The 26,643-nt window shown below is 39.0% G+C and overlaps 1 protein-coding gene across 2 annotated transcripts; it reads left to right on the plus strand.

Annotated features, from left to right (window-relative positions):
- Positions 1-1,274: 1,274 nt before the first annotated feature.
- b3galt2 (UDP-Gal:betaGlcNAc beta 1,3-galactosyltransferase, polypeptide 2) lies at positions 1,275-24,237 on the plus strand. Of its 2 annotated transcripts, none has more exons than XM_067416087.1 (2): positions 1,275-1,407; positions 21,991-24,237. In XM_067416087.1, the coding sequence occupies exon 2, from the start codon at positions 22,251-22,253 to the stop codon at positions 23,562-23,564; it is 1,314 nt and encodes a 437-aa protein (XP_067272188.1). In that variant the 5' UTR covers positions 1,275-1,407; positions 21,991-22,250; the 3' UTR covers positions 23,565-24,237. The 2 variants fall into 2 exon arrangements, with proteins under 2 accessions (XP_067272188.1, XP_067272187.1); XM_067416086.1 differs by lacking the exon at positions 1,275-1,407 and adding an exon at positions 16,016-16,734.
- Positions 24,238-26,643: the final 2,406 nt, after the last annotated feature.

Here is a 26,643-nt window from a genome sequence, read left to right on the forward strand (position 1 = left end):
TGACAGAATTTTCATTTTGGGTTAACTATCCCTTTAAGAAGAACTGACTGGCTTGGATGAGAAACTTTGCAACGACAAAGCATCAATGGTGGATATCTTGGTCACACCCTGTTGGAGAAAGAAAGAGAAAAATTAACAATAATTAAATAAAAAATTATATTCTTTATACATTTTATCAATATTAAGAATTTACTTCCATGTGTGACTAAACTAAAGTTTAGAATTCGTCCCACTTGTGAGGACGATGAAATGAGCGCCATTTTATCATAGTATTCATGGTTATGTTGTTCCCTTAATTTACGGGACAATTTCAAAAGTTGTAACGCGAAAAAAAAACACAACCACACCCTAAATAGCGTACATGATTTAGCCTACATTAAGTTACACGTTTGACATGTTTCAGTAAATTTGCACGTATAAAAATCACCACAGCACCTTGGCCTAACGTTATAGTTAATGAGAGAAAGTTTGTCTGACACAAAAATAGCACACAACACGCTGAGATTAAATCTAAAATACATTATATAGTATTATAGTTTAAAACAAAATTATGTATTATTACTTAAACATGGTTAAAGACCACATTAACGTAACGCAAATCATTTATTCGACGAGTGAACTTGACGTAGACATCACTTAGGCCTAAATAATCCCTATTTCCCTTGGATATATTTACTTCTAATTTACTTCTTACTTCACTTCTAACGTTAAATATCCACACAAGCTTAATATGTTCGACATATTTGTCTGCAGTTTAATCATTAACACTTACCTGACGCGTGAACTGCATCCTCAAAATTGCTGCAGCTGCCTCTCTCTCGGTGAAACTCGCGAAGTCCTATGATCTGTATCCTTCCGCGGATCAAAGCACTCCAGAGATGATTCCGCGAAATCAAACGAGCAATACAGATCCTTTCGCGTAGTCAAACAAGCTCTTGTACGTATTCATTAAAATTAGGCAGATTAAATGCCACAGTTAACTACATATGTTCATGAATTATATATGTATATTAAATATGTAATATGTAAGTGTTGTAGAATCCATCTTCTCATTATAATACAGATAGGGCCTACCATAATAAACAAAACATCGAAAATACTATATAATATCTAATTTCACAAATATTGTTCTTATATAGGCTATTTTATCAAATGTTTCTAACAGCCCATTTCAACAGCACAAACAAAAATATATTTACCATAGTGTAACCGGAATGAGTACGCTATGCCTTTAAGGGGGGCAGGTGATGGGATGACGCCAGCGAGCTTAAATTCTCGCGGTCATTGTGAAGCCACGTCTGTTCTCGCTCTTCCCTCGAACGAGTGTGTGTGTGTGTGGTTTTCTCCCCCTCCATTACTGGTGCGTTGGAGAAACTGCTTTTTGACTGCTGCCTTTAACGACGTGGTGTGAGTAAATGTAATTTTATCTATGGAGTCTACTCTAATAAGAGAATGCATTAGTGTTGAACGCACCGTGTTGTTTTAGGATTATTCCTGTACATTGGGGGGGACATTTTCGCCACTATGAATCAATGTCCATCCCACCACCATAATAGTAACAGTATAGTGACGTGGTACAAAATGTATAGAATCACAAACAGCAAATAAATAAACAAAATCATCCATTTATCATCTGTTTATTATTACACAAATATTGAAGTTGGGAAACATAAAAGTGTACAAACCCCTCCTGTAATTGCAGGCAGAAAGGAAAGTAGCACTTTAAAAGGCAAATATTTGATTCGTAACCCCCCAAAAATACAAAAGTCACATACGGCTTTGGAAACAAGCACTTGGAACTAAAACTATTAAATTGTATCTATCATTATTATCTATATCAATAACATTTTCGTATCAGTGGAGTTTTGCTGACATCTAATGGGGAAACTTTGGCACTGCACCCAAACAAACTGACAAAGATAATTTTTGAGATATCAACCTCAAATTTGGAACACAACTTTTATGGCTTTTTAGTTTTAGAGTTTACTGTTTAAAATGCTGTTTCATAGAAAATATGTTTTATACAAAATATTATTCGTAAATAATATCATAAACTTAAATCTATAACTTTTTTTTTCACTTTTAAAACTTTTAGTTTGGCTTCAACAATAATCTGCCACAGGTCTTCTTTAAAATAAGACCACACTTAAGTTTGTGCTCTCAATATTACATGTTTTATGGCAGTTTTATGACATAAATCTTTTTAAAATTGATGCACAAGGGTTAAATGTACTATGTATGTTAACATTTAGTCAGTTGGAAGTCAGAGTCCCTGCTACTAAAGTCAAAGAGCTTGAATAGGTGCTTGAAAACAATTATTAAGTGGACTCAAGGCTTATGAGAAGCTAAGCATATTGTAATATTTCTGTTTATTGATTTGAGGAATTGACATTGAACAGGCAGCAACTCAACCGCCATCCGTGCATTTAGGCCATCCTTAAAAATATTCTTGTTTGCCGTAACCCGACCGACTCTGTCAATTAAGGGTCGACTCAAATTATTATTTTTTCCTTTTAGTCCGACCGACTTGCCGGTTGTAAATTTGCATTAAGACCGACCAATTTTTTTTTTTTACTCTTCAAACATCTAATACAAAAGTAATAAAATAATATGAATATATTTTAGTAAATATTATAAATATATAAATTGCCTGGGTCTACACATACGAAGGCTACAAAAACCCGTGACGTCATCTATGTTTACACTAAGGTTAACGGATGTCACACTATGGACTGCACGTGCGTTCGTTTCGGCTCATTCTCGCATTCACTGTAACCTTACCTAGACTATTAAAGCCCTGTCGGAGATTTCGCCGCATTGTGTGACAGGAGTCAGGACCATGGACACGTTACACACAGGCAAGTGCACTGCAGAGGGGAGGGCTTTGGGGTTTTGAACCCTTGCCCTTTTTGAAAATTAATCAAAAGTGCCCCTCTCAACATTCATCATTACTATATTGTGGCCAATAAAACAGAATTTGAATTATAATTAATATAACAACGTGTACAAAACAGTAACAAATGGCGGAAAAGCCGTTTATCTTGTCTCTGTCAGTCTGAAATATCGTTGTCAATGGTTAGCGTGTGCTCGACCGCAGCGCGTGGTGGGAGCGGTGGCACTGGTTGTAACTTGAAAATTAATGCTTTATGTAAAGTTCTGTCGATGGATACACGTGCTGGCTCCATCAGAGACAGGCTACACTACAACAGCGATAATAAAAGAAAAACGTGGGCAAAACGGTCTATCTTTGTAAACTGTGTTCAATGCATGCGAGTGCTGCCGTATGACCAGTCATTTCGCCGTCATCACCCAGTATATTCGCCAGAAGACGCGAATGAGAACTCTGCAGTGTGACGCCCGTTTCAGCGTTTCACACATACTCCGTCTGCGGTGCGTGTGCGGTGCGTGTTGCGTTGCGTATGCGTTGCAGGAGCCCCACACCCTGTAGTCCTTTCGCATATGCTGCGTTTGCAGTCCGCAACTGATCCGCTTTTACATACCACAAACACAGCATTTATTAATGATTTTTTATTTAAAATCCAGAAGTTGTTGCTGATTAATTCATATTTATATATAAATATACTTTAGATTTAGCTCACACAAAAGGCTGTGGTTATAGCCTAAAATCATAAACATTTTAAATTAGAAACTTACAATAGTCTATTCAAAAACAGCCGACTCTCGTCTTTTCTTTCGTTTTTAAACCCTTTGAAAATAAATCCTGCAGGTCAAAAATAACTTTGCATTTCACCTCCAAGAAAGTACGAGTGCTCTCCATTAGCTATGGCACATTTTTTACCTAAATGCCAGGTAAGGTGTCGTTTTGTTGCTTTACTTGAGAAAAAAAGCCATGTGTTGACTTTGAAACAAGAGTATATTTTAAATGATATGCATCCGTGTCGAAATTAATAGATTTTCGCGTCAGTACATGTTTATTTTAATGCGAACAATGTTCTATCACTTTAATGCAGCAACGCAACGCAGCGCAGCGCAGCAAAAAATAGACTCGGTACGAAAACGATCTGTGTACTGCTGCAGACGCAACGCTCCTGGAACGGACTGACGGACCGCATCCGTGTGCAGTGTGAAAGCTGTCATCCGTTAACATGGGTACGGAAAAAAATACGCAATGCACACGCACTGCAGACGGAGTATGTGTGAAACGGGCGTGAGAACGAAGCTGTCTCTCTGCGCTCAGTGCGCTGGTACAAAAGCGCGCGCACGTCTCACAGCGCGCAAATATTGAGTTCTTCAAGTCTTGCGCTTCAACGGACAAACTCACACAAAAAGTATGTCAACATGTCGATCTTGATGAGTATCCAAGCAGACATAGTCTGATGCCTTAAGTGAACTGTATACAGTCGAGAAAGACGAGCATATCCCTGTATTACGTCTTAAAGGGGCAGTAGCCTTCTGCTGTCTGTCAAACAAAAGATAAGGATATCACTCACAACTCTTGATTGAATAGCTTTTGTAATTTTAAAAAGGATTGATCTTTGACTGAAAAAAGGTTGGGAAACACTGATTTAGTGAACGGCTGTGGCTCGACGGCAGGAAAAACAATCCAAACAATCACGATTTTTAAACCTTTTTCATCATTATTGTTAATCAAAGCTATTATTCTAAATGTAGGCTGTCAAGAACGAGGAAAGAGGGGCAGTGTCTCTTCAAAAAAAGAGACAATACATAATATTACAAAAATAAAATAATGTCTGAAAAAAATGCTCTGCCATTGTCTGTGATGTTTGTTTATTGGAATATTTACCAGTAAAGAGTAGGTTATAGCTGCTTAATTAATTGAATTCATAAAAATAAAAAAAATCTTTTTAATATTCAAATACACTAGTCTATATCACCATATGCGTTGGTTTAGCAACAAGTGCAAGCCACTTCAGAGACACAGATAGTAGCGTGTTCTGAGTTAACACAATCAAGCGCAAAAATACGAATACATATACATATCATATACAATACATATCACTGGAAAATACTAAAACAGGAAAAGAGCTAAAATACGTGAGAAACCCGGAAAAAAGGGAGGGTTGACAGCTGTGAGTAAATGACAGCTAGCGGTGGTTGGAACCTTTTCTTAAAGAATGCACCTGAAATTTATGCAATAAACATGTTTTTGACAAATATTTCAATTTGTCTGTGGTCTATATAGCCTGCAATTAACCTATGCGCCCGAAGGCACGGCTTGAAGACCCAGTCAGTTTAAATTCATACCTACGTAATCACCATCACCAAAAATGTACTTTTTTTTTTTTTACATTAAAATTTGAAAAAAAAAAAAAATTGACCTACCTACCGACCCTTTTTTTTTTTTTTTTTTTACTGTTACTGCAAACCAAAATATTTTTAAGGATGGCCTTAATCCATTACAATTATGAATACATTTTAAAACCTCACCTCACACCCTGCTGTGCCACCTGCCTCTCCTTTTGTCTCTTCCATGGCTGCATCATGGTTCTCCCAATAAATTAACAATTGTAGCCTATATGATATTGCAGACAAATATGGGACTTATTTATGATCATTTATGTTTATCTTGGGCTCTTCTGTATCTGGAAAATTTCACATATTCATCATTAATTCCTTTTAAGACCTCACCTCACACCCTCCACCTGTCACTCCTTATCACCTGCCTCTTCCCTGATTGTACCAGCCTTCTCCTGATGACACATTATATACTTTTTTAAATGTAAATGTAGGCTTGGTAAATGATAGGTTATGATGTTGTCCTGTCCTTGTGTAAAATATGTTGTATATAACTAAGTTAACGTTATACTTTTGCTAAGGTTAACACAGAGAAATCGATTGCCAGCTATATATCTATATGGCTAACGTTAGCTATCTAACGTAACGTTATTTATAACCTTTTCCAAAGCATAGCATAAGTGCCATACAAAATTCCATTATTGATTTAATGTCATATGCCTCGTATACATAATTCAATTTTTAAAAGCTTGCTAATTTAAACCGCTTGACTGAGACTAATTTACCTCATACAAAGTCGAGTGCGCACCAACGTATTTGTATCTTCCTAGTGTAATGTCTACCAATCAGATGCTCCGAACGGCAGCGACATAAACAAACGTTACTGCGCGTGCGCGTGTTTGTGGCTCAAACTTAACTTCCGGTTAAGAAAGGCTGCGTTATCTTTATGCGTTATGCCGTTATCATCTTTTATTTTAATTGTGCAACATTATCTCAATGTATATGTTTTTGTTGTTATTATAAATTATCTCCCATTTCTGTCTTCAAAGTGGGGAAACATCTTCCTTAAAAGGTAGTTCACCCAAAACTGAAAATCCTGTCATTATCTCACCCTCGATCATGTCGATCCAAACCTGTAAATATCTTAAAATTGTGTCCGAAGATGACCAAGGGTCTTACGGGTTTGGAACGACATGAGGGTGAGTAATAATGACAGGATTCAAATTTTTGTGTGAACTAACCCTTTGACTTTGTAATGCCGTTTTCTGTACAGTAGCCAAATGCGTGCGTATTCGCCTTTCAATTATACAATGCTTTGGAATAACACGTATCTTTGTTTCATAATATAAGATTAAAGTTGGGAAACTTAAACTTGTAGATTAAGTACCCTAATTGAGATTGATTGTATATGAATGCTAATGCTTCACAAAAATCCAGTGATGCACTGCCATTAATTTTTGCGGGAAACACAAATCCGATCAGTTACTCCAGATGGCTTCCACTTGACGTGAACAAATGTAAAGTGATCTGCTTGATCGCATCACGGTGATCGCATAATGCCAAGTGTAAACGCAGCCACAATAAGTTACCTCTACAGTAGATTATTTCTGATTACAAGCAAATACATAACAAGTAAATCACATTAGACATACAGCTATTACAGTAGACGCCAATGTCATATGTAGTCAGATATGATATTTATGAAGCATTCAAGGCTTTTTGGTCAGTCGCACACTTTTTTTTTTTGCACTGGTGTCATGCTTTCTGCTTGATTGTTAATATATCATGTTATCCAAGAATAGTATGTCAAAAATGTAGTGCTCCATACTATCTACAGCCAGACCGATAAACAAACACTGGTCGGGCCAGGCGCGTAACCGTAGCAACGCGCGTGCGTTATGAAGCTGCTGATTTGCGAATGGTAATTATTCAAACATAGCATGAAATCACTCTGGGTTTGACTGGCAAAACCGAATATCTTCTTTGTTGCACTTTCAAAATAAAGTTCCAAATGTTACAGTTTTTGTCCCTGCGTAGGCTAATTTTTGGGTGGGACACATGCAGCATTTTCCAATATTGAGGGGGACACGTCCCCCCCGTCCCCCCCCGGTTCCTACGCCAGTGCCTGTGCTGATAACCTGTTGATCTGAACGCGCTGTGCGTGCAACACCGTGTTGGCTTCAGCTACCTAATGACCGTGCGTATATTCTGATGCTTTTGACAATTCAACGTGAGTCGATGTCTTTTATATTTATGCGGGAGTATAGGAGACACATTAGTGTTAAATGTACACAATGTTGTTTTAGGATTATTCCCGTGCTGATGACCTGTTGATCTGAACGCGCTGTGCGGGCAACACTGCATTGGTTTCAGCTATTTAACGATTGTTATGAGAGTAACAGCGTGCACAGAGGTTCATACGGAATCGACTGCGTTACAACCATAGACCGTAAAAAAATATGGACGACTCGACATCATCCGTTTCCGCTTGCCATATTTGAAGCTTTCAGGCGGGGGTGCACGGCGCTGACATCTTGGGACCGAGTCTGCGCAGTAGCGATTTCGGGACCGGAGTTGCGCAGTAGAGAGCAGGAAGTAGAGCAGGAAGTACAGCTGCGATTTCAAAAGCCCGCCCACACTCTCACAGATGCAGAACAATTAATTATGTTGGTGTGAAATAAACAGTTATGGAAATGTAGAAATTAAAGCTAAAGCACCAATCTGCTCCCAAAAATTCCGAAAAAAGTCCGTTAGTGCCTCAGTGACAACTTCACTCAGAGAAGACGTCAGTCTCAGCTGTCAATCATGACGTCACACCCCCTGTTTTTAAAGCGTCAGATAACTAACTCAAACTAAACTTATTTTAAAAACGAACTCTTGAAATGAAATCATCGTGATGATAACTGCCTTCAGTGACATAAACTAACTTTGCGGGGAAAATATTTGAAGTGTAATTTTATTATTTAGTTTGCCTCGCGTCCATTAGAAAACACAGAGGGGCGGCTATACTGGGACCGGTCACCGGGGGGGCGATCGAGGCGCGAAAGCTTCAGTAAATGAGAGGGAGACTGCAGGCTTGGTTACAACCCATTCTTTTGCCTTCAGTGAGACTGTGTCTCAGTCAACAAAGTAAACCACAGCATATATTAAGGAGGTCTTACATCCCTCCTTTTGGTCTAGCAGCCACCGTTTTCTTTTCCCACTAATATTTGAGATTCATTTGATTCATTTGCGTTTTGTTGTTGGGTGTTTATTTGTCCTTTTGTATTTATGTTGTAACGTTTTTTTACTGGTTTATAACCGTATTGGAGATCTTTATATTTGATGTTTATTTGTTTTGTGAAGGATTTTGCTTTTGGGTTCATTTGTTTTGGATTGGTGTGTTTTCTCCCATGTGGTTTATCCAGTTTCATGATTACAGTTTGAGTTATTTTTTTGTTATTGTCATTTGTTTTTTTGTAATTTGAGCAACGCAACTTTATTTTACTGTGTTTGAGCACTAGATATATTATTAATTTTGGTATTCCTAATTTGTGGTGAACGGCACTTTGGCATTTCTTTTTTTGTGTTCTGTGTTTGGTGGAGTTTCATTTCTTTGTTTGCTGTGTTTTTTTATTTATTTGAGAACCGTGCTGTGAACCCAAGTGGTATCAATGAAAAATTGTGAGCAACTAATAAAAGTTGACCTTTTATACCCTGGCTTCTAGTTCATTTAATTGAACGACCTGTTATAAATATTATGAGGGTCCCCTATCCCATGGAAGTGGGGGTGGCGTAGTCTATTTAGTCGACATTCTTAAACCGCCATATAGTTGAGGTTACAATAGTAAAATATTGTGTTGGCCATATCCTATACTTTTATAAAATGTTGACTGGATTTGCGTTTTTTAGTCCAGTCAACATTTGCAATTCTAAATGTTAACTGGATTTGAAAATATCAATTAATTTAATGTTTTTCAAATATATTTCTGCAGACTTAATATAATTAGTCTTCTTAACTAAGCACAAGTAAGAAAATTAGTTCAACATATTTTTTTTTGCTCTTCCAACATTTTATTAATTGGAGTTTTTAGAGTGTATCATAGCAAGAAAAGCGCCTCAACTGAAAAAAAGAGAGATTTGTTAGATTGGTTTGCAAGAGTGTGATGATAAACACAACAAGGCTGTGAAAGCAGACGGTTGATGTGAAAGTATGATGGTTAATGCCCCTTACAACCTCTTTAGTCTAATTTAGTCACTTGTTGTGTTCACCGCAGACATTTATTTTAGGCATTTAACCAACACAAAAAAAAACATTTAATTTTGGACATGGGACTTTTGGAATAGGAAATGCAAACTCATTTCCGTTTTGTGTGTGTGTATGTGTTCTGGCCTTCAACCTAACACTCTAAACAGATACAGTGATAAAATAGTTTGTAAGCTCAGCAACATGAATTTGAATCAACAATGGGTTCAGAACTGGTATATTCCAAGCGGGAGACCAGGTATGATTTTAACGCTTTTTTCTTCAGCACCTAAAACTACCCCTTTGTTGATCTGCACATCTGAAACTTTTAGGCAAAGTACCCACATGTGTCTACTACAAACTGCAACAATTTAAATGTATCCAATTATATCAAAGACTTTGTGAGATGATGAATGGTTGATGGTAGTTTGTAAGGGCAAAGGTTGTAATTTGCAAGAGGAGGCATTGTGTAGAATTATTAAAATCAAAAAATTTGTATTAGTTGTATGCAAGATGATGGTTGTTTCAAAACATGTTACAACCTTCCCTGCCACTGTCACCCATTGTTTAGCTAGTTGTATTAGCATGATGCTTTGATATTAGCTGGAGGTCGACACACCATTCTCTACTGGAGAAACTACACTTTGACCTGATATAACTCATACAACATTATCTACAGCAGTATACAGTAAGTACTAAACAAAATAGTATCTTTTTATTTATTTTTTACTTTCTTACCTCAGATTTTCTGCTGACGCTGCACGAGAAATAGCAACACAGACTGGAAAACCTCCATGTGGGATCCTAAAGGAAGCCTGCAACTGTCATATGACTTCTATCTTATGTGATTCATGGAATTGGTAATGTTACAACTATCCCCGTGTTACATCTATACCCTGTCTCCCCTACCTATCACGGTGAGACTGTGAAGCATTTTAGCATGCTTGGGAGTGATGTGTCCATCCGCTGAACCCTATAAAAGCTTTCATTTCTAAAGGCCTTTTGAAGTAGGTTTATTTTAGAACAGTAGCTTAACTTAGCGTGGCGCCAGCTACGCCAAGGTCATGGGTTTCATTTCAGGTAACACACATGGAGACAGAATTGACCTTGAATACCAAGCATCTGACAAGGAGCAGATATGATGTGTAAATATAGATAGAATTTAGTGGCAACACTCAGCACTACAGTTTGTAAAGAAGCTACAACTGTAGCTACCGCGATTGTTATTCCTTCCAAGTGCCCTGCATAGAAATGCATGCTATTTGAAACTCGCCGTGTGAGTCGCGTCTCCCATGCAGAGTGCTATTTGTGTGGCATTTCAGAGGGCGAGCGAGTATTTATATTTTGATTACGCACTACAAACGCATGCAACAGTTAATTGATCAGAATAACACCAAGAACACGCGTTAAGAAAGCCAATTTTCAGTTCCATTAGGATGCTTCCTTAAAAAGTAGCTGTTTATGTAGGCAGCGAGGCAGCTCATTAGGTTTGGAACAGAGCTGGAGAACACAACCCAAGCGAATGGAGTGAAATCTGAACTGGAATGATACACTGTGGCCAAGGAATGCAGTATTACTCAAAATAAAAGTTCAATACCTCAGTTTATGTTTATTTTTTTGACCATCTTAGAGTGCTTTTTAGGTATAAGCAAACTCCTATACCTAAAAACGTCTTTCAGTGATTCAAAGACTTTTGGTACTTAATATTAGGAAATCCTATTCCAGACATATGATGTTATTAACTCACAGACTGCTGATCAATCAGTTTGTGGGAAAATCAATCTCTCCAGAATCACCTCTTTCTGACTTATATGCTCACGCTGGTCAGGTACCTGAGCTAATGGCTCCCAAAGTACTTCTGTCAACGTGAAAGCTTCTATTAATTATTCAGTCTCACTGAGGCTTTGAAACCACAGTGATACCTTACATACTATTCACAACAGTCTGCAGCAGTGCTGACACAGGGCAAGTCGGCCTTTAGTGTATTTCCCCCTGGATTGGATAATTAGAAATGGGTGAAATAAGACACCTTTGAAAATGTGAAATGTGTTGCAGGTTTATAGACAATGGATGAGAACTCAAGTGATGGAATTGGGGCTAAGTTGTCACAGAGCAGTCGGGGCAATGTGTTCCAATTTTTGTTCAGTCAACTGAACCTTGAGCAGTACCTCCTTCATACCTTTATTGTTTGCATTAACTGAGCAACTGGCATGGTAAACCTTATAATATCAAGACTTTTAAGCCTCAATATGTCATTTTTCTGCTGGTCGCATATTCAAAACAAAGTGTAGCTTGATGGTGCCTGAATTTCCTGGCGCTTTTATTTATTTTTCAGGTCATGTGTACACAGTGCTGTTTTATTTGAGTGTGTTGAAATTTATGTTATAATACTACTCTGTGCGTTCGTTCGGCGGCTATTATGAGACGTTACACTCTGCAGTAAGCTAGATCGATATTAGGCATGGCAAAGCATGGTACTTGTGTTAAATGAAGAAAACAGGATTTAAACAATACGACTAATTGTGTTGAGCTATATCCGTTTTCTGTCGTTGAATGTATCCAAACAGTTGCTCACCTGTCTAATAAAACACATACTATAATAAAATACGTTTGCCGTTTCCATGGTTTCTACAAAATTAACCCATAATGAGGGTAACACTAGTAAGATGTCATTGATAGGCGATGCACACGGACACAATCCGTGTCCCGTTTGAAACAACTTATTTCTTTAGGTTTAAACATTCTTGGAAACATTTGGGAGAATGTAAGTACTCAACAAAATATGTAACATTGTTCAAGCTGTATTTTAATCCAATAATCGTACATAAATCTCTTCCTGGCCAAATGTTTTATACATATTTTTACAAATTATAAATGATTATTATTATTAATACAGTGGCCGAGAGAGCTCAACACACTGCAACTGAAGAATATGCATGCAAATAGAAAAAATGTATCTAGGTGTATATGACTTTCTTCTTTCAGATGAATGTAATTGGAGATATATTAAAAAAAATCCTGGCTCTTTCCTGATAGCAAACATTGAAACTATATTAAATCAACATGACATTGTTAACATTAAGTCACTGAATTAGCATCAGACTCCGACTTTTATTCTACATCATTTTGCACCTTGTTTTAATATTGAAACAACTTTGAAATTCTGTTCATTGATCAACGGAATTTCAATGGTATTTTAATTTTCAGGAATATTGAAACAATGTTGAAATTTCAACTGAGCTAAGCATCAATGTCATTTTACTGGAATTTCAATCAGTATTAAGCCATAGAAAATCATTGCTAGGCATACGAAAATGCAATGCCCTGAATTGAATATAGCTTATAATGAATATCCTGCTTTATCTAAAGCCAGGATGTTAAAAGGTGATGGAACATTTGAAGGCTTGTATGCCTATAACCTAGTCTAAAACACTGACCACACCACACTATATAAGGTAAAAACACATTTATTTTATCGGCCTCTTATTTCATTATTTGTCCTCTTTAGCCTTACAGTTCATGGTCCCCTGACGTCTGACTGGTTTGTTGTCCAGTCCCTCTTGCCCGGTCTGGCACAGGCCAGCCACTTTTGCACAGTTTGGGCAAAAGTAAATTAGGTGACAGTGGCTGTCCCGATCTGCTGTGTATAGAGCATCTAAAACAGAAAATCAAGCACAAACAGAACATATTTGCACATGGCTTCTGACACTCGTAACGGCAACACACGCTGCCTTTGGCTGTCTATCAAGTCACTGTGCCACACAGTCGGTAGGCTAGGCTAAACTACGAACTATGTTTCAGACGGCCTAGCTAGATAGCAACACAGAACGCCGTTGCAATGAGACCGACTGCTGATGTGACAGTTGATCCTGGTCAACAGCTGACATTACTTCACGGTTGACACACACCTGGCAACCAACCAAAAAACCTGAGGTAAGTTACCGTTAATATACTGCTAATAATGCTAATGTTACTTGGGCTGTAGGATAGATCAGTTAGCTGTGGTCTAGTTCCCAAAGTTTCTAAAATTATATATATATATATATATAATAATAATAACAAAAACCCAGATGGTCAGGTAGGCGACGTGCTCCAATTCCTGTTTGCTGGCAGGAATTGGAGCACGTTGCCTACCTGACCATAATAGTGGCAGCTGTTAACAACATAATGCTGACCATGCGCTGGATATGGTTTTCATTGCATGGTTTGAACACACCCACAAATCTAGAAACGCCTGTTCAATAGAGACCTTATACTTGTTAAATACTATTACATATGACTTCATGGTCAGACCAGTTACTCTTTTTTTCTCTGTAAGTTGAATACAGAAGGCGGTCCCCCAGAAGCTAGTTATTTTACTTTATAACATGTTAAATATGGATATTTTTCTTTACACAAACGCATCGATACGCTTCAGAATGCATTTATTAACCCCCAGACATACTTCTATAATGGATGCATACACTTTTTTGTTCTTCAAATTTTGAACTGCTACAGAAGGATCTTTGTTGACATCTTTGTACGCATGCGCGAGTGGTTGTGTGGCAACAAAACAAACAGTATGGCGGGCTGTAAAGACGCGACGAGCACTTTCAAGAGAGTTAGCGGGTGAAATCCACAATATATAAGCACTGTAACATCTGAAGACTGTAGGAGGTTTGGAGAGAAGCTCAACATTTTTATTGGTGACAAAATTGAAGTTATTCAAAGCCCATATGAGATATGGGATGACAAAAAACGTTGGTCCGACTCACCCGTGTCTTGGCCACCAATCTGCTGGGGAGATCTTTATATTAATAGAAACCCCTGGACCCTTCACTCATGAAAGATTAAAGGCTTTCAAAAGTCTGGAGGCCTATGGTTATTTAGTTTCTCGCTAAGTTTTGCCGATCTTTTCTGACAAACAGAAATCAGGGATCGTGTTCAAAGCAGAGGTTAGACCTGGCATCTCCCGCATCTCCAAATAATCACTGCTCACTGCGACGGCAAAGCCGGTTAAGTCTTCATTGTTCAGTGTTCTTATTTACTTATTTATTGAAAATGCAGTGACTGTTGTACCAATTCAATTGTGTTAAGTGTTGCCTATTGATCCTCCGTTCATATCGCTGAACAGCCTTTTCTTTTGCTTTTAAGTTTTGCGATCCATAATAGCCCACTTTGATGTGAGGAACATAATCTGGGTGCTGTGGATTGCGGTTTGGGACACCTGAATCAGAACGCGTAAACATGACTCGGTTGATTTTGACTCAGTTTTATTTATTTTTTATTCAATCTTCTATAAATACATAGTCACTAAGACGTACCATGAACAAAATGTGCCTCACAAACTCGATCAGAAGCTGGAGGAATCCAGGCTTTCTTCGGAGCGTCCTGGTTCAATCGCCTAATTGCACGCAACCATTTCTTTCGTTTTCCGCTATCATTTTCGGAGGGAATTTGAAAAGACGTTTTATCAGGCCCCCAACGAACCGTACAATCGACCACACAGCAAGAGTGAACCATCCTCCCCCAAACGTGCAAAACAATCAAATTACAGGTATCTGGCGGTGTTTCTTGCCACACGACTCCCATGATGCAACGCGACAAACATAGACAATGACGTCACAAGAAATCTGCCTATTCACTGCCATTATAATGCATGGATTAGCCAGGAAATGTTTTATATTAGGGATGTCGACAATACTCAATATAATATTAAACCTTTCGGTACGGCATTCACGGTTCAATATGCGCTGTTGAATTTTTTTTTTTTTTCTTTAGTTTTGCATTTAATTAATTTCCATTTCCCTCCGTTTGAAATATTCCTCTGTTTATTTCGGCTTTTTTTGAGTGTCCCTGTGAGTCTACGCACTGATATGAGCAAATATCCAATCATATGAGTATTACAAAGATACAAAGAGTATTGCAATAAAAACATGTTCTCGGTTCCTGTCGCCTAAGAATAGAAAAACGAACCGAAAAACTGTGGTTAAAAACCGAGGTATTGAACTGTGGACTAACTGTATTGTTGTATCCCTTAAAATTACCCCATGATTTACTCACCCAGGTGTATATGACATTCTTCTTTCATACGAACACAATCTTTGTTATATATATATATATATATATATATAAAAAAGATTGTGTTCCTATGAAAGAAGAATGTCATATACACCTGGGTGAGTAAATCATGGGGTAATTTTAATTTTGGGACAGAACTATCCCTTTAATATAAGTGAGAGCAAGGTTTTTACAGTAATAACGACCGGCTTTAAAAGTAAAAGGATGTTGCAATCAATCCTGTGAGAATGAAAAATAAAAGACAGCAGCAATGGGCCGAAAAAACGCGCTGGTAGTTTCACTTGCAGACATGTATTAAATTTTAAATGTTATAGCAATATAAAATGTCAGAAGAAACGGCTTTTTTTTCGAGGGTCGCCGATGAAGACAGATCCTTATTGCCCCATAATGGTGTAGTTACAATATCTACCAGCAGGGGCTAATTGCAGAAGCTAACCAGCCAAACCGTAGACCCTTGGCGAGTTATATTCATTCTTTCACTGAGGAAGATCTGGGGGTCTGTGTAGGTTTGGGGGAGTGGGAGTGTTTCTAAACGGATCACGTGGGATTCTCCCCTAAGTAGGCAGTCACAGTGACGTCGCAGGGGCTCAGTCAGTCAGTCAGTCAGCAGCGGAGCGGCGTCATTTCAACAGCTGCTTTCCCTCCCACTATCCCACCCCACACATCATTTGGAAGAGGACAGGCTTCGCTGTTTTCTCCTGCACTTCGGGGTCGTGTTCCGTTACACTAGGCACGGAGAGGCCTCTTGCAGCCGTTATTCAGACAGGAAGAGCCACCCTACTCGCTGTTTTTCCTCCCGTTACTTCAATGGACATACCTCACAACGACTGCACACGCGCGGCGTAGAATGTGACCGTTGAAGTTCGTTTCTTTTCTTTTTTAAATTATCCCTTCCCTCCTTCCGCTGAAGAAATTACAGGCATTCGCGTTGACGGACGAAGAAGTAACGTTAACGTTAGCGGTCTCACTGTCAGTACCACAGACATTCGTGGGAGATAAAGCCTAATGTGTACAGTGCCAGACAACAATAGCTCCTGGCAGATGGAAGGAGGGGTTTTGCTCCACGAATTCAAGATGGAAAACGAAGGAATGAGGTTAAGTTCTTGTGAGTAACACGCGGGAACCGAAGAGGTGGTTTATCGTCGGTTTTTTGGTAGTGGTGAAGGAAATGATGGCGCGCGGTGCGGGTCGACAGACGGCGCGCGCATCTTTCCACTCTGTCACAGAGTGAGGTAGGTCTCAAAATATAGATATCTAAATATAAATGGTGTTGTTTTTCTTCGTCTAATTATTCTTTGCTGCCCTTTAACAGGACCAATCTTACTTATAAACACCATAGTGCATACTGAGGAAGTGAACGGATCAGTTCATCACTAAGTTGTGTAAACAGCATGGACACATAATTAAAGGACATTTCAGAAAATTACTTCAGAACTGTTTACACCAGAAGTCAAACACATAACAAAAAACACACGTGCTTCTTAAATGTTCATTTAGTCTTAGTTTAACAAATAAAATAATTAAATGTAAAGTAAACCAGCTGGAATAGTGCCCCAGATCTGGCATGGAAACACCACAGAGCTGGACTTTAGCAAGCTGACCACCCACCCATGATTTACTACTCTGCTCTAAAGCATTTATAAGCTGTGGGTAATATATTAAAGGAAAGATTGGACTTTGAAGTCTTTCTTCCAGTCTCCCAGGTAATAAAAACCTTCAGAACAAAATGTGAATACTATAGCAAAAAAGACTTATGCACTTTTGAAGCGGGGACTTTTAATAATATCAATGCATCAATTATGTGGCAGTTCATTAAAAGCACTGTAACATTGTTCATCAGGGACCCTGGAAGATTGTGACATGTGCATGAATCAACAAACCTATTTGCTCTCATGGCAGATGAGACGTCACATAAGCCATATGAGATGAAAAACAATAGAAACAACCTGCTGAAGTATGCACGGGCCAAGATGTATGCTTGCGTAATGTGTGTGCGTTGAATTCGGCCACAATTCTCTTTTAGCAGAATCTGGGGGGGATGGTATTTATCTCAGTCCAAGTTTGATGACAGATGCTCAAAACATAGTTTCGTGATTCATCAGATTCTAAGGAATATTCACAAACTTCTGAAAAAGGTCCAGCATTGGACGCAATTATATTTCAAATGGAAATGTCCTAGTAAAGGCATACAATAGGCTACATAGTTCAAGAAAACATTTAAATGTGGTGGCAGATGTAGCCTAGAATAACCACAGCCGTCAAAGACATGAACAGTGGCCATCCAAATGCGGAACTCAAGTGTGTTCACACGGGACACTCAATGTCAAATTAATAATTTCTCCAGGGAGAAATCACTAGTGCATATGAAGATTTATTGAATCTGGTGCGCATTTGTTGTGATTGTGCATTGCGTTTATTGCCCTTCATTTATTATTTGTCATCCAGAATGTTAAAAGGGTGTTTTATCAGTTTTTCATTAGCTTTGACATAGTAGTTTTAAGATTAATATTTATCTATTTAGATTTTTGCTTCGATCTGCATGCTCACACTAAACACATTAAAATACTTGCATATGCAATTCAAATTTATTAATTTAAATGTGAATCCCTTTTAGAGAGGCATGCTACATTTCACATATGTAACCAACATTTCCATGAATAGACAACAGAAAAAATGCAAAACAAAGCTTTGGTTATGAGAGAAAAAAACCTGATTAGAAAATTCCTAAAATGGAGCTTTGGGTTAAAAAGCTCCTGCATTTATTATTGTAGGGTACACTGATTGCCGAGTTATGCTGATCTCCATCATAATAAGTTTGTTTGCAGGTGTTTCCTATTAGAAGTCTAATAGTCTCATGTTGCTCTTGTAATTGCTGACCGCTGTGGCCACATTGTGCTCTTAATTTACGTACCCGCTTGAAATGAAAACTGAAACAAAAGCAGTTGATTTTAAGAATTCCTGTCGTTAACAAATACATAAATATTTATTTATTCTTGTGTGTGTTAGCTTGGCAAAAAGCAAGTGTGTGCAGTACATAGCGTTCTCCAGTGAGGCTCTCATTACAGGATATCAAATGGGTGACAAAGGAAACCTTTGGAGCATTTCATTCGCTCCGTTCTGAAGTGTGTTAACCTTTAAAGTAAAGCCAGGCTTAGCCTCTTTCCATCTTACTGTAATTGCCCACGCTGGGTGAGCACATTTGGTTGAGAAGGTTATCATCTTCTGATCCAGCTTTTGCAACAAAACAAGGCATCAATCCAAAGAGACAAACATTAAGGTGGTACGTAGAATAATGGCGCATGGAACGCTCCACAAATAGGGTACATTGGGATTGATTTTTTTTTCTTTTTCAACAATAAATCAGTGATTGTCAATGTTGATCGTCAACCTCAGGCCATCACTAAATGTTATTGGAGCTTTGGTTTATCTTACATGAGGTTTTGTTTGCATGTTTTTTGGGGTGTTGTAAATCCAGTTTAAAACTAATTTGCAAGGTTTTTTTTTTTTTTTAACTACATAAACATTACTTGAACAGCAATATTAAGTATACACTACCATTTCGGGTCAGTACGATTTTTATTAAAGAGATGAATACTTTTGTTGAAGCAAATTAAATGTATCGACTATCAACTTAATATTTCAAATAAATGGTGTTCCTTTTGACCTTATATTCACACAATACCCTATATTCATTAATTTTCCATAAAAATATTAAGCAGCACCGCTGTTTTCAACAGTGATGATAATATTAAATGGTTCTTGAGCGCCAATACATCATATTAGAATGATTTCTAAAGGATCATGTGACACTTAAGACTGGAGAAATTGATGCTGAAAATTCAGGCAAACAATTTAATGAGATTGTTTTATTCGTTTACAATTACTTATTTGTCATGGTATTCTAAAGTGTGCACAAAAACGCAAGGAATTTATTGTGGTTTCCAGGAACTCTGGGTACATACATAACTAGGGCTGGGCGATAAAACACTATAATTATCCTAATATAATTTTCCTTGATAAAATGACATCAAGGGCCAGATTTACTAAACAAGGCAAATTAGCGTGAGAGTGCAATTCCTTCAAAGCGCTGATGGGAGTGAAAAGTTCTGGCAAATTAAAGAACACAGACGGAGCCGGATCAATTCCAAAATGACCAAAGCAATCTACCATTTAGTGTCTGGTTTAAGATGTGCTTTTTCAGGACTGTAAATAATGCCACAATCACCAGTAAACTGACGAGCGCAACCCTTAGTAAATCACCTCGCATGATCCATTGAAATACTCTCCTCCCATACATTTTGCGCCTCAAAGGGAAAATCCTACAAATGCATATGCAATATATAATAATAAGATTAGCAGCAAAAAATAACTGTCCATCCCTTTCTGTGTTGATTTATCACTGCATGTCTTTAACAATGTTTTGGATTTGCGCTAACGCAAGCTGTTAGTAAACCTGGCCCCAAGAGTTTGATAAATGGCGACATGTTTATGCGGCAAAAGCGAAACAAAATTAATTTGAACCATGCCGCACGGACCAAATTCCTTTAATTTTCAGACATCATGAAAATAATGTCAAGTTTGGTATTTTAACATGTCATGTTATAACAAGAATATCTATGGGAAGAGCTCTTTTCAGTTGCTATATTCTTTTCCTCATGTTTTTTTTTTTTTTCCCCTTTGCGTTCCGCTGTAACTGTGTGATAAAGGACAACATATACTGCACATTTGTGGTCTGTTCTCCTGATTTAATTTGCTATGTATCCCATTAATAATTCACTGGAATGCACAAAGAATCTCTTGTTTTCTCCTCAAATCCTCACGTCTCTTTCCAGGTTTGCTTTCACAGGTACATAAAATGTATTATGTGTCAAAATGACAAATCGCTTTGAAATATTATCACGCAATGCTGAAGTTAATAAAGATTTTTTGATAAAGGCAACGTATGTTACATAATACAGATATATATATTACTACAGTGATATTTAACCTGTCAATGATTGCTGTGGAAAAGAATCATGTGCTTTTGTGGTTATTCGTAGTCTGTCAGAAGTACCTTGTTGATGCTTTTACACTTTTAAGTGTACTTTTAACGTTTGAGGGTTGAGTAACATAATCAATCATTGTACCCACTGCGTTCGTAGACCAAGCCTATTACTGATTGTTTGCAGCTTAACTGAAGACAAGCCCATAAGTTACACCCATAAGTTTCACACATTGTCCGAAGTGCCACGGGGTGTAAGAATAAGGTGCTATATATGTATGGTTTTACATGCATAATGTCATGAGCTACTATGAAGACCAATTGTTGCTTTGAATAAACTCAAACTGCCAGAATATTTTTTACCATATAAAAATGAGGTTGTCACAATTTTTACAGATGTTACTGTTTATGTTAATGAACATTAATGTATATTTGCATTGTAACTCAAGCTACTGTCAAATTTGCATTAACAAGAGACTACTGTTACTACTATTATCAATTATTAACATTATTAATATTGCAGCCTGCACTGCAAACTGTAGAAGATATGCATCATCAAAGTCAGACACAAACCTGTTTCATGATTTGAAAATGATCACCCAAGATATGTATTTTGTTAAGGAAAATTAACAAAGAAACCGTCTGGTTTCTACAACTTTCACTTAAGAGTAAAAATTAACCTTTAAACTTAGATTTTGCATTCATTAAGATAGTGATTAATATTGACTGATATGAAAAATGTTATCATGATCATTTATTGGCCATATCGCAAGAGAATAGAAATAACCTTTAAGCATCAGCTCTAAAAATAAGCCTGAACAAAACACGACTTTCAAAACCAAGACCTCTGCTTTGCCTTTGTAATAATATTTTTCTATTTTTGTTCACCATTACTGGGCAGAGGTTCTAGAATCTAATAACCCCCAGTGTGAGAAGGCAATGGCTAAGAGAGGAAATTGCTAGCAGGGAGGCCTATCCCTCTGGTGCAGTGTTGATAAGTTTAAGGTGGAGGGTGAATAAGGGGTGAGGGCTGTTATCACTCCCAGCTCCTGGCTGCGGATCCTGCAACACTGCTTGCTGGAGCCTGAAAATTCATTTTGACGGATGCTTCCTCTCTCTCGCTGTTAGAGTGCATCTGGGTGGGGAGGTGGCTTAGAGGGCCTCAGAGGCAGCAGTGTTCACACTGAATGCCATGTTGTGCAAACCTGCAATTTAAACTCTCATGCAGGGCAGTAAAGGTTAGCTCATGATATGCAGAGACCCCTGTTAGCAATCTCCCCCACAGTGTTGCCATGCACAGCAAATGTGGGTGACTGAAAATCATAATGTCCCTGCTGTAGAGGGAAGGTTTGTGCTGTCATAAAATCACAAATGTATTTGCAATTAATGTCACTTGCCAACATTACCAAAACTATCAATTTAATTTAAGATCTTCTGCCATCCATTGTACTTTATCCATGCGACAGCACCCAGTGTTATTAATTGTTTTTTCTCTTCTCTATCTTAGATCACAGAGACATCAGTCTGAGGAAGCAGTCGTCCTTCAGAAGGAAACTGCCCCAAAGCATGACCGTCTGTCACTGGGGAGGGTCAGAGAAACGCATTCCTGCAACTCTCATGAACAGTTTGTCATCCCCCTCGTAGGTCCACCTGCGGCCCTGAACACACCCATCTGCCAGCTCAGATAACCCTCAGGCTGTTTGCAACACATGTTTGATGTGATTGGTTGTGACCGCCGTGCTTTGCTAAGCAGCCCCACTCTACATCATGCAGTGGCGGCGGCGACACTGCTGCCCCATCAAGATGACCTGGAATGTCAAGCGGTCACTCTTCCGCACACATGTAGCAGGCCTTCTCTCGCTGGCCTCACTCTTCGCCCTCTTCCTCATCTACTGCCACCAGGATTTGCTGCAGGGCCGGAGTTGGTTGCGAGACAACCCTTTGGTTTACACCATGCGGGGTTTGCGCCCCCACAAGGACCGTGCGAAGGGAAACCAAAGCTCACTGCGAAGCCTCTGGAAAGAGAATACTTATGTGCTCCCCAAACCGTCTGTTAACTTCAATTTGAGTTCTCACCAGGCTGAGATTACCGCCCGGGGGATTGTGGGACTGGAGATATCACCGAGCAGCAACAACTCGAACACCAATAGCAACACCAAGAGCCTGCACAGGGAAATGGGAGTGGGAGGCCGTCTGGCAGCCCAGCCTCATCACTGGCTGCTTAATGAGCCCTACAAGTGCAATGAAAGCAGTCCCTTCCTGGTTTTGCTAATTGCTGCCGAGCCAAGGCAGTTGGAGGCAAGGAACGCCATCAGACAGACCTGGGGCAACGAGAGCGTAGCCATGGGTTATGGGTTCGTGCGGCTCTTTCTGCTGGGAAGGATTCCTAATGCGTATCCTCAGAGCTCTATTGACGAGGAGAGCTTGCAGCACCATGACATCATCCAGCAGGACTTCTCGGACACCTATTACAACCTTACCATCAAGACACTAATGGGCATGAGCTGGGTTGCTCGCTATTGCCCGCACGCCCGTTATGTCATGAAGACGGACAGTGACATGTTTGTCAACACAGAATATCTCATCCAAAAGCTGCTAAAGCCAAGCATGGCGCCTCGACAGAATTACTTCACAGGCTACCTAATGAGAGGCTACGCTCCCAACCGCAACAAGGACAGTAAATGGTACATGCCACCAGAGCTGTATTCCAGCGAGAGATACCCCATCTTTTGCTCCGGGACGGGCTACGTATTCTCGGGGGACATGGCTGCGAAAATCTACAATGCCTCGTTGAGCATCCGTCGCCTTCACCTCGAGGATGTGTATGTGGGAATCTGCCTGGCGAAACTGCGGATCGATCCAGTGCCGCCGCCTAACGAGTTTCTCTTCAACCACTGGAGAGTGTCGTACTCCAGCTGCAAATACAGTCACCTGATCACCTCTCACCAGTTCCAGCCCAATGAACTCATGAAATACTGGAATCACTTGCAAAGCAACAAGCACAATCCTTGCCTTAACATGGCGAAGGATAAGAGCGGGCGACCGCGCCATAGGAAATTGCAGTGGGAAGGTCTTCGGTGATTAGCCAGGGCTCAGGGGTGCTTAGTGTTACCACAGCATGTGCAAATTTCAGCAGTTTATGAGGTAGGGAACAGCACAGTGTTTTTTGGTATTGTCAATGAAAACTATTTTTTTAATTTCAGAGAGATGTTATGTATTGTAAACATGTCTTTGTAAAGGGAAGTGAGAGACAGCGATGTGTGCACTATCTAGCATGCACAACAAAAACAAGACTATGGTGATACCACCATTTTCAGGTGCCAATTAACCAAGACATATTAAGAGGTCACTGAACTTTCTCTTCAAGCTAACGCTTGAGTGATGTTATTAAGGGCCAGTTTTATCGAGATCCTCACTGTTTCTGTACACAAAAAAAAGGAAAAATTGGGAATATCATATGATGGTGGTGGTGGTGTATCTGTACTGTGACACATTTCTTTGATTCTCAGATATGTCCATCCCTGGCATTGAGATAATGTTGATTTTTCTATCTACCTAAAACCTGCAAACGGTTTACAGTTACCTAACCAAATTAAAAACCATATGTATAAAAGATAATATATGAAATTTAATTGCATCATATATGTCAGATATGATTAAAATAATATTTTTCAAAGCTTTTCATTGACTAAATATAAAGTCTGCCCTTGATGAGGGTAAGTTAATACTATTTATTAAATGTATTTCTTAAGCATATTGTCTCGGAGGTGTGGTCTCTTCCAGTGTTATTCAAATAATGTGAAATTATCCAAATAATGTATTATTCGGCACCAGCTGAAACCCATTGTGATCCTTTAGATCAGACGTAATAAGGGCCCTACCATACACCTGGCGCAATACCAGGAGCGATGCACAGTTATCATTTTCATGTCCTGCATGAACATGAAAAATGTTGTTTAAAAAGCAAATGCATTTGCGTCCATTTGTGTGCCCACGAGCGTGCTGTTCTGAAAACAGGGTGTGTTCAGGCGCATTGTTGGCTTGTTGCTATTTTGAGGAACTGAAAACGCCATTGACCAACAAAAACCTGGTCTAAAGTCAATAGAGCAGTATTTTTGTGTTATTTAAATGGCACGTAAAGCCGGGTGCACATTGTGCGATTTTGGCCACGATTTGGCCGTCTGAGACAAATTTAGGAAATCCTAAAAGATTCCTCAGATCCTAGGCTAAAATCTGACGTCTTTGGTCGTTAGTTTGACATGTTCACCGGCAGCCGATTAATGAGCGCTGCGATCAAATTTTACCTCAGACGAAATTCTGGCAGTGTCAGAAGATTTGGCACAGAATCCTGCAGTGTGACTTCTCCTACGATGACAGTCAAATATCTCCGTTTTTCAAGACAAACTATGACCAAAACGAGTGCTAGAGATTTCTTTGTAGCCAGCATTTCAGTCCCGCGTGTAATGCAGCTCACTGTCACTGAACGCGTCATTCATTGATGATATAAACTCCGGGTGAGATTTCTTGCGTGCGTCCGTTTTTAGCGCGCCTTCACTATCGTGCAGTCTGACATTAATTTCAACTGAGATCTTACAGTGTGACATGGCGATCATGTTCGTACAGTCTGACAAGGGACATTCGCAAAGGATTTTGAAAAATCGCACAGTGTGCAGGACCCTTTAGTGATACTAGCATGTAGGCGGGTGCACAAAACGGATACACTCTTTTATTACACACACAGCACAGAAGCACACAAACATTTTTAAATATAAAAAATACGAGGATTAAAATGTAAAAGATTATTGTGTACATAAATATAAAAATGGCGGAATACGGCTTGTTCTGCACAAGGTTAAAACTTTTCTCGATAGAGAAGCTTTTTCTTCCTCGATTTGGAGTTTTTCCATATTCCGTTATATAAATACCGAATCCACCATGGTGTGAGCACAACTCACGTTTAAAGGAAATGGGAGATGAGACTGGTTTATTGCGCATTACGGCCAAAACACACCCATTACTCATTAAGAGACCCTTTTATGTGCACCTGGCACACCGACAGTTTTTCCGTCATTAAATTAGCAAAAGTGGATTCGGACACACTCTATGGCCCCATTGCCTACACTGCATGGTTCAAGTGACCCAATTCCGATTTTTTTCCTCTCATGTGGCACAGATCGGATATGACGTGAACGTGTAAGCAGTAAAAAAACACATGAATTCCGATATCCTCAGACCGGATTCAGGCCTCACTCAAATGTGGTAATAAATCCGATATGATTTGGATACGTGCATTAGCGTCTGCCATGTAAGCGGTCAAATCGGATATTCCCCAGTAAATGCAAGTCGTACGTCATTGAAAAAAGGACGGAGGCGAATGATGTCAACTCAGGTGGACACAAACTGCCAATGTTGCCAAGTCCGCGGTTTTCATGCGGAATTGGGCTACTTTAACACAGTTTTGAGTTGCAATGGGGCGGGTTTTGTTGTGAAAACCTGCCAACTCCGTCAAGGGCACTCCTCTTTTTCTTAAGAGAGAAATGTTTTGCCGACCTTTAAAGATGTGTGGAACTGTGCAGACAGCAAAACATTGTGCAATCATTTTGTCTGCGTCCATCGCATATCGCGCAGTTATAATTTCTTTCACCGGTTAAGAACGTCTAGGGCTGTTTTTCCAGTGTACAGTCAGTGTAAATGCAAATTTCGGATACGGGTCGCTTTTGAAAAGATGATGTAAGCGGGTCGTCAAAAAAATTGGATATAGTCACCAAATCGGAATTGTGCATCAAGACCTGCAGTGTAACTGCAGCCTATGTGCACTTGCGCCATGTGCTTAGATCATTAAAATAGGGCCCTAATAGTCAATGCAAAACATGAAGAGTTGAAAACTTCATTGGTCTCCACGACATTTTCACCAGCGTAGTACTGAAAGAAAATCTGACATTAGACTTCACTAACTGACATAACTGCTAATAATTCACTTCTAATTGACTTTTACAGACAGTTGCGCCCATCATTTGCAAAATTAAAAATGTCTTCGTTGTCAAACATTTGCATAATTCATGCAAATTTCAAAACATTATGGAGAAATAACAATATTCAAATCACCATTATGTACTCATTAAATTAAAATGAGTCTTGAAAAATCCTAGAATCAGTCCCC

The sequence above is a fragment of the Pseudorasbora parva genome, chromosome 14, assembly GCF_024679245.1.
Source record: "Pseudorasbora parva isolate DD20220531a chromosome 14, ASM2467924v1, whole genome shotgun sequence".
In the NCBI taxonomy this organism is placed as follows: Eukaryota; Metazoa; Chordata; class Actinopteri; order Cypriniformes; family Gobionidae; genus Pseudorasbora; species Pseudorasbora parva.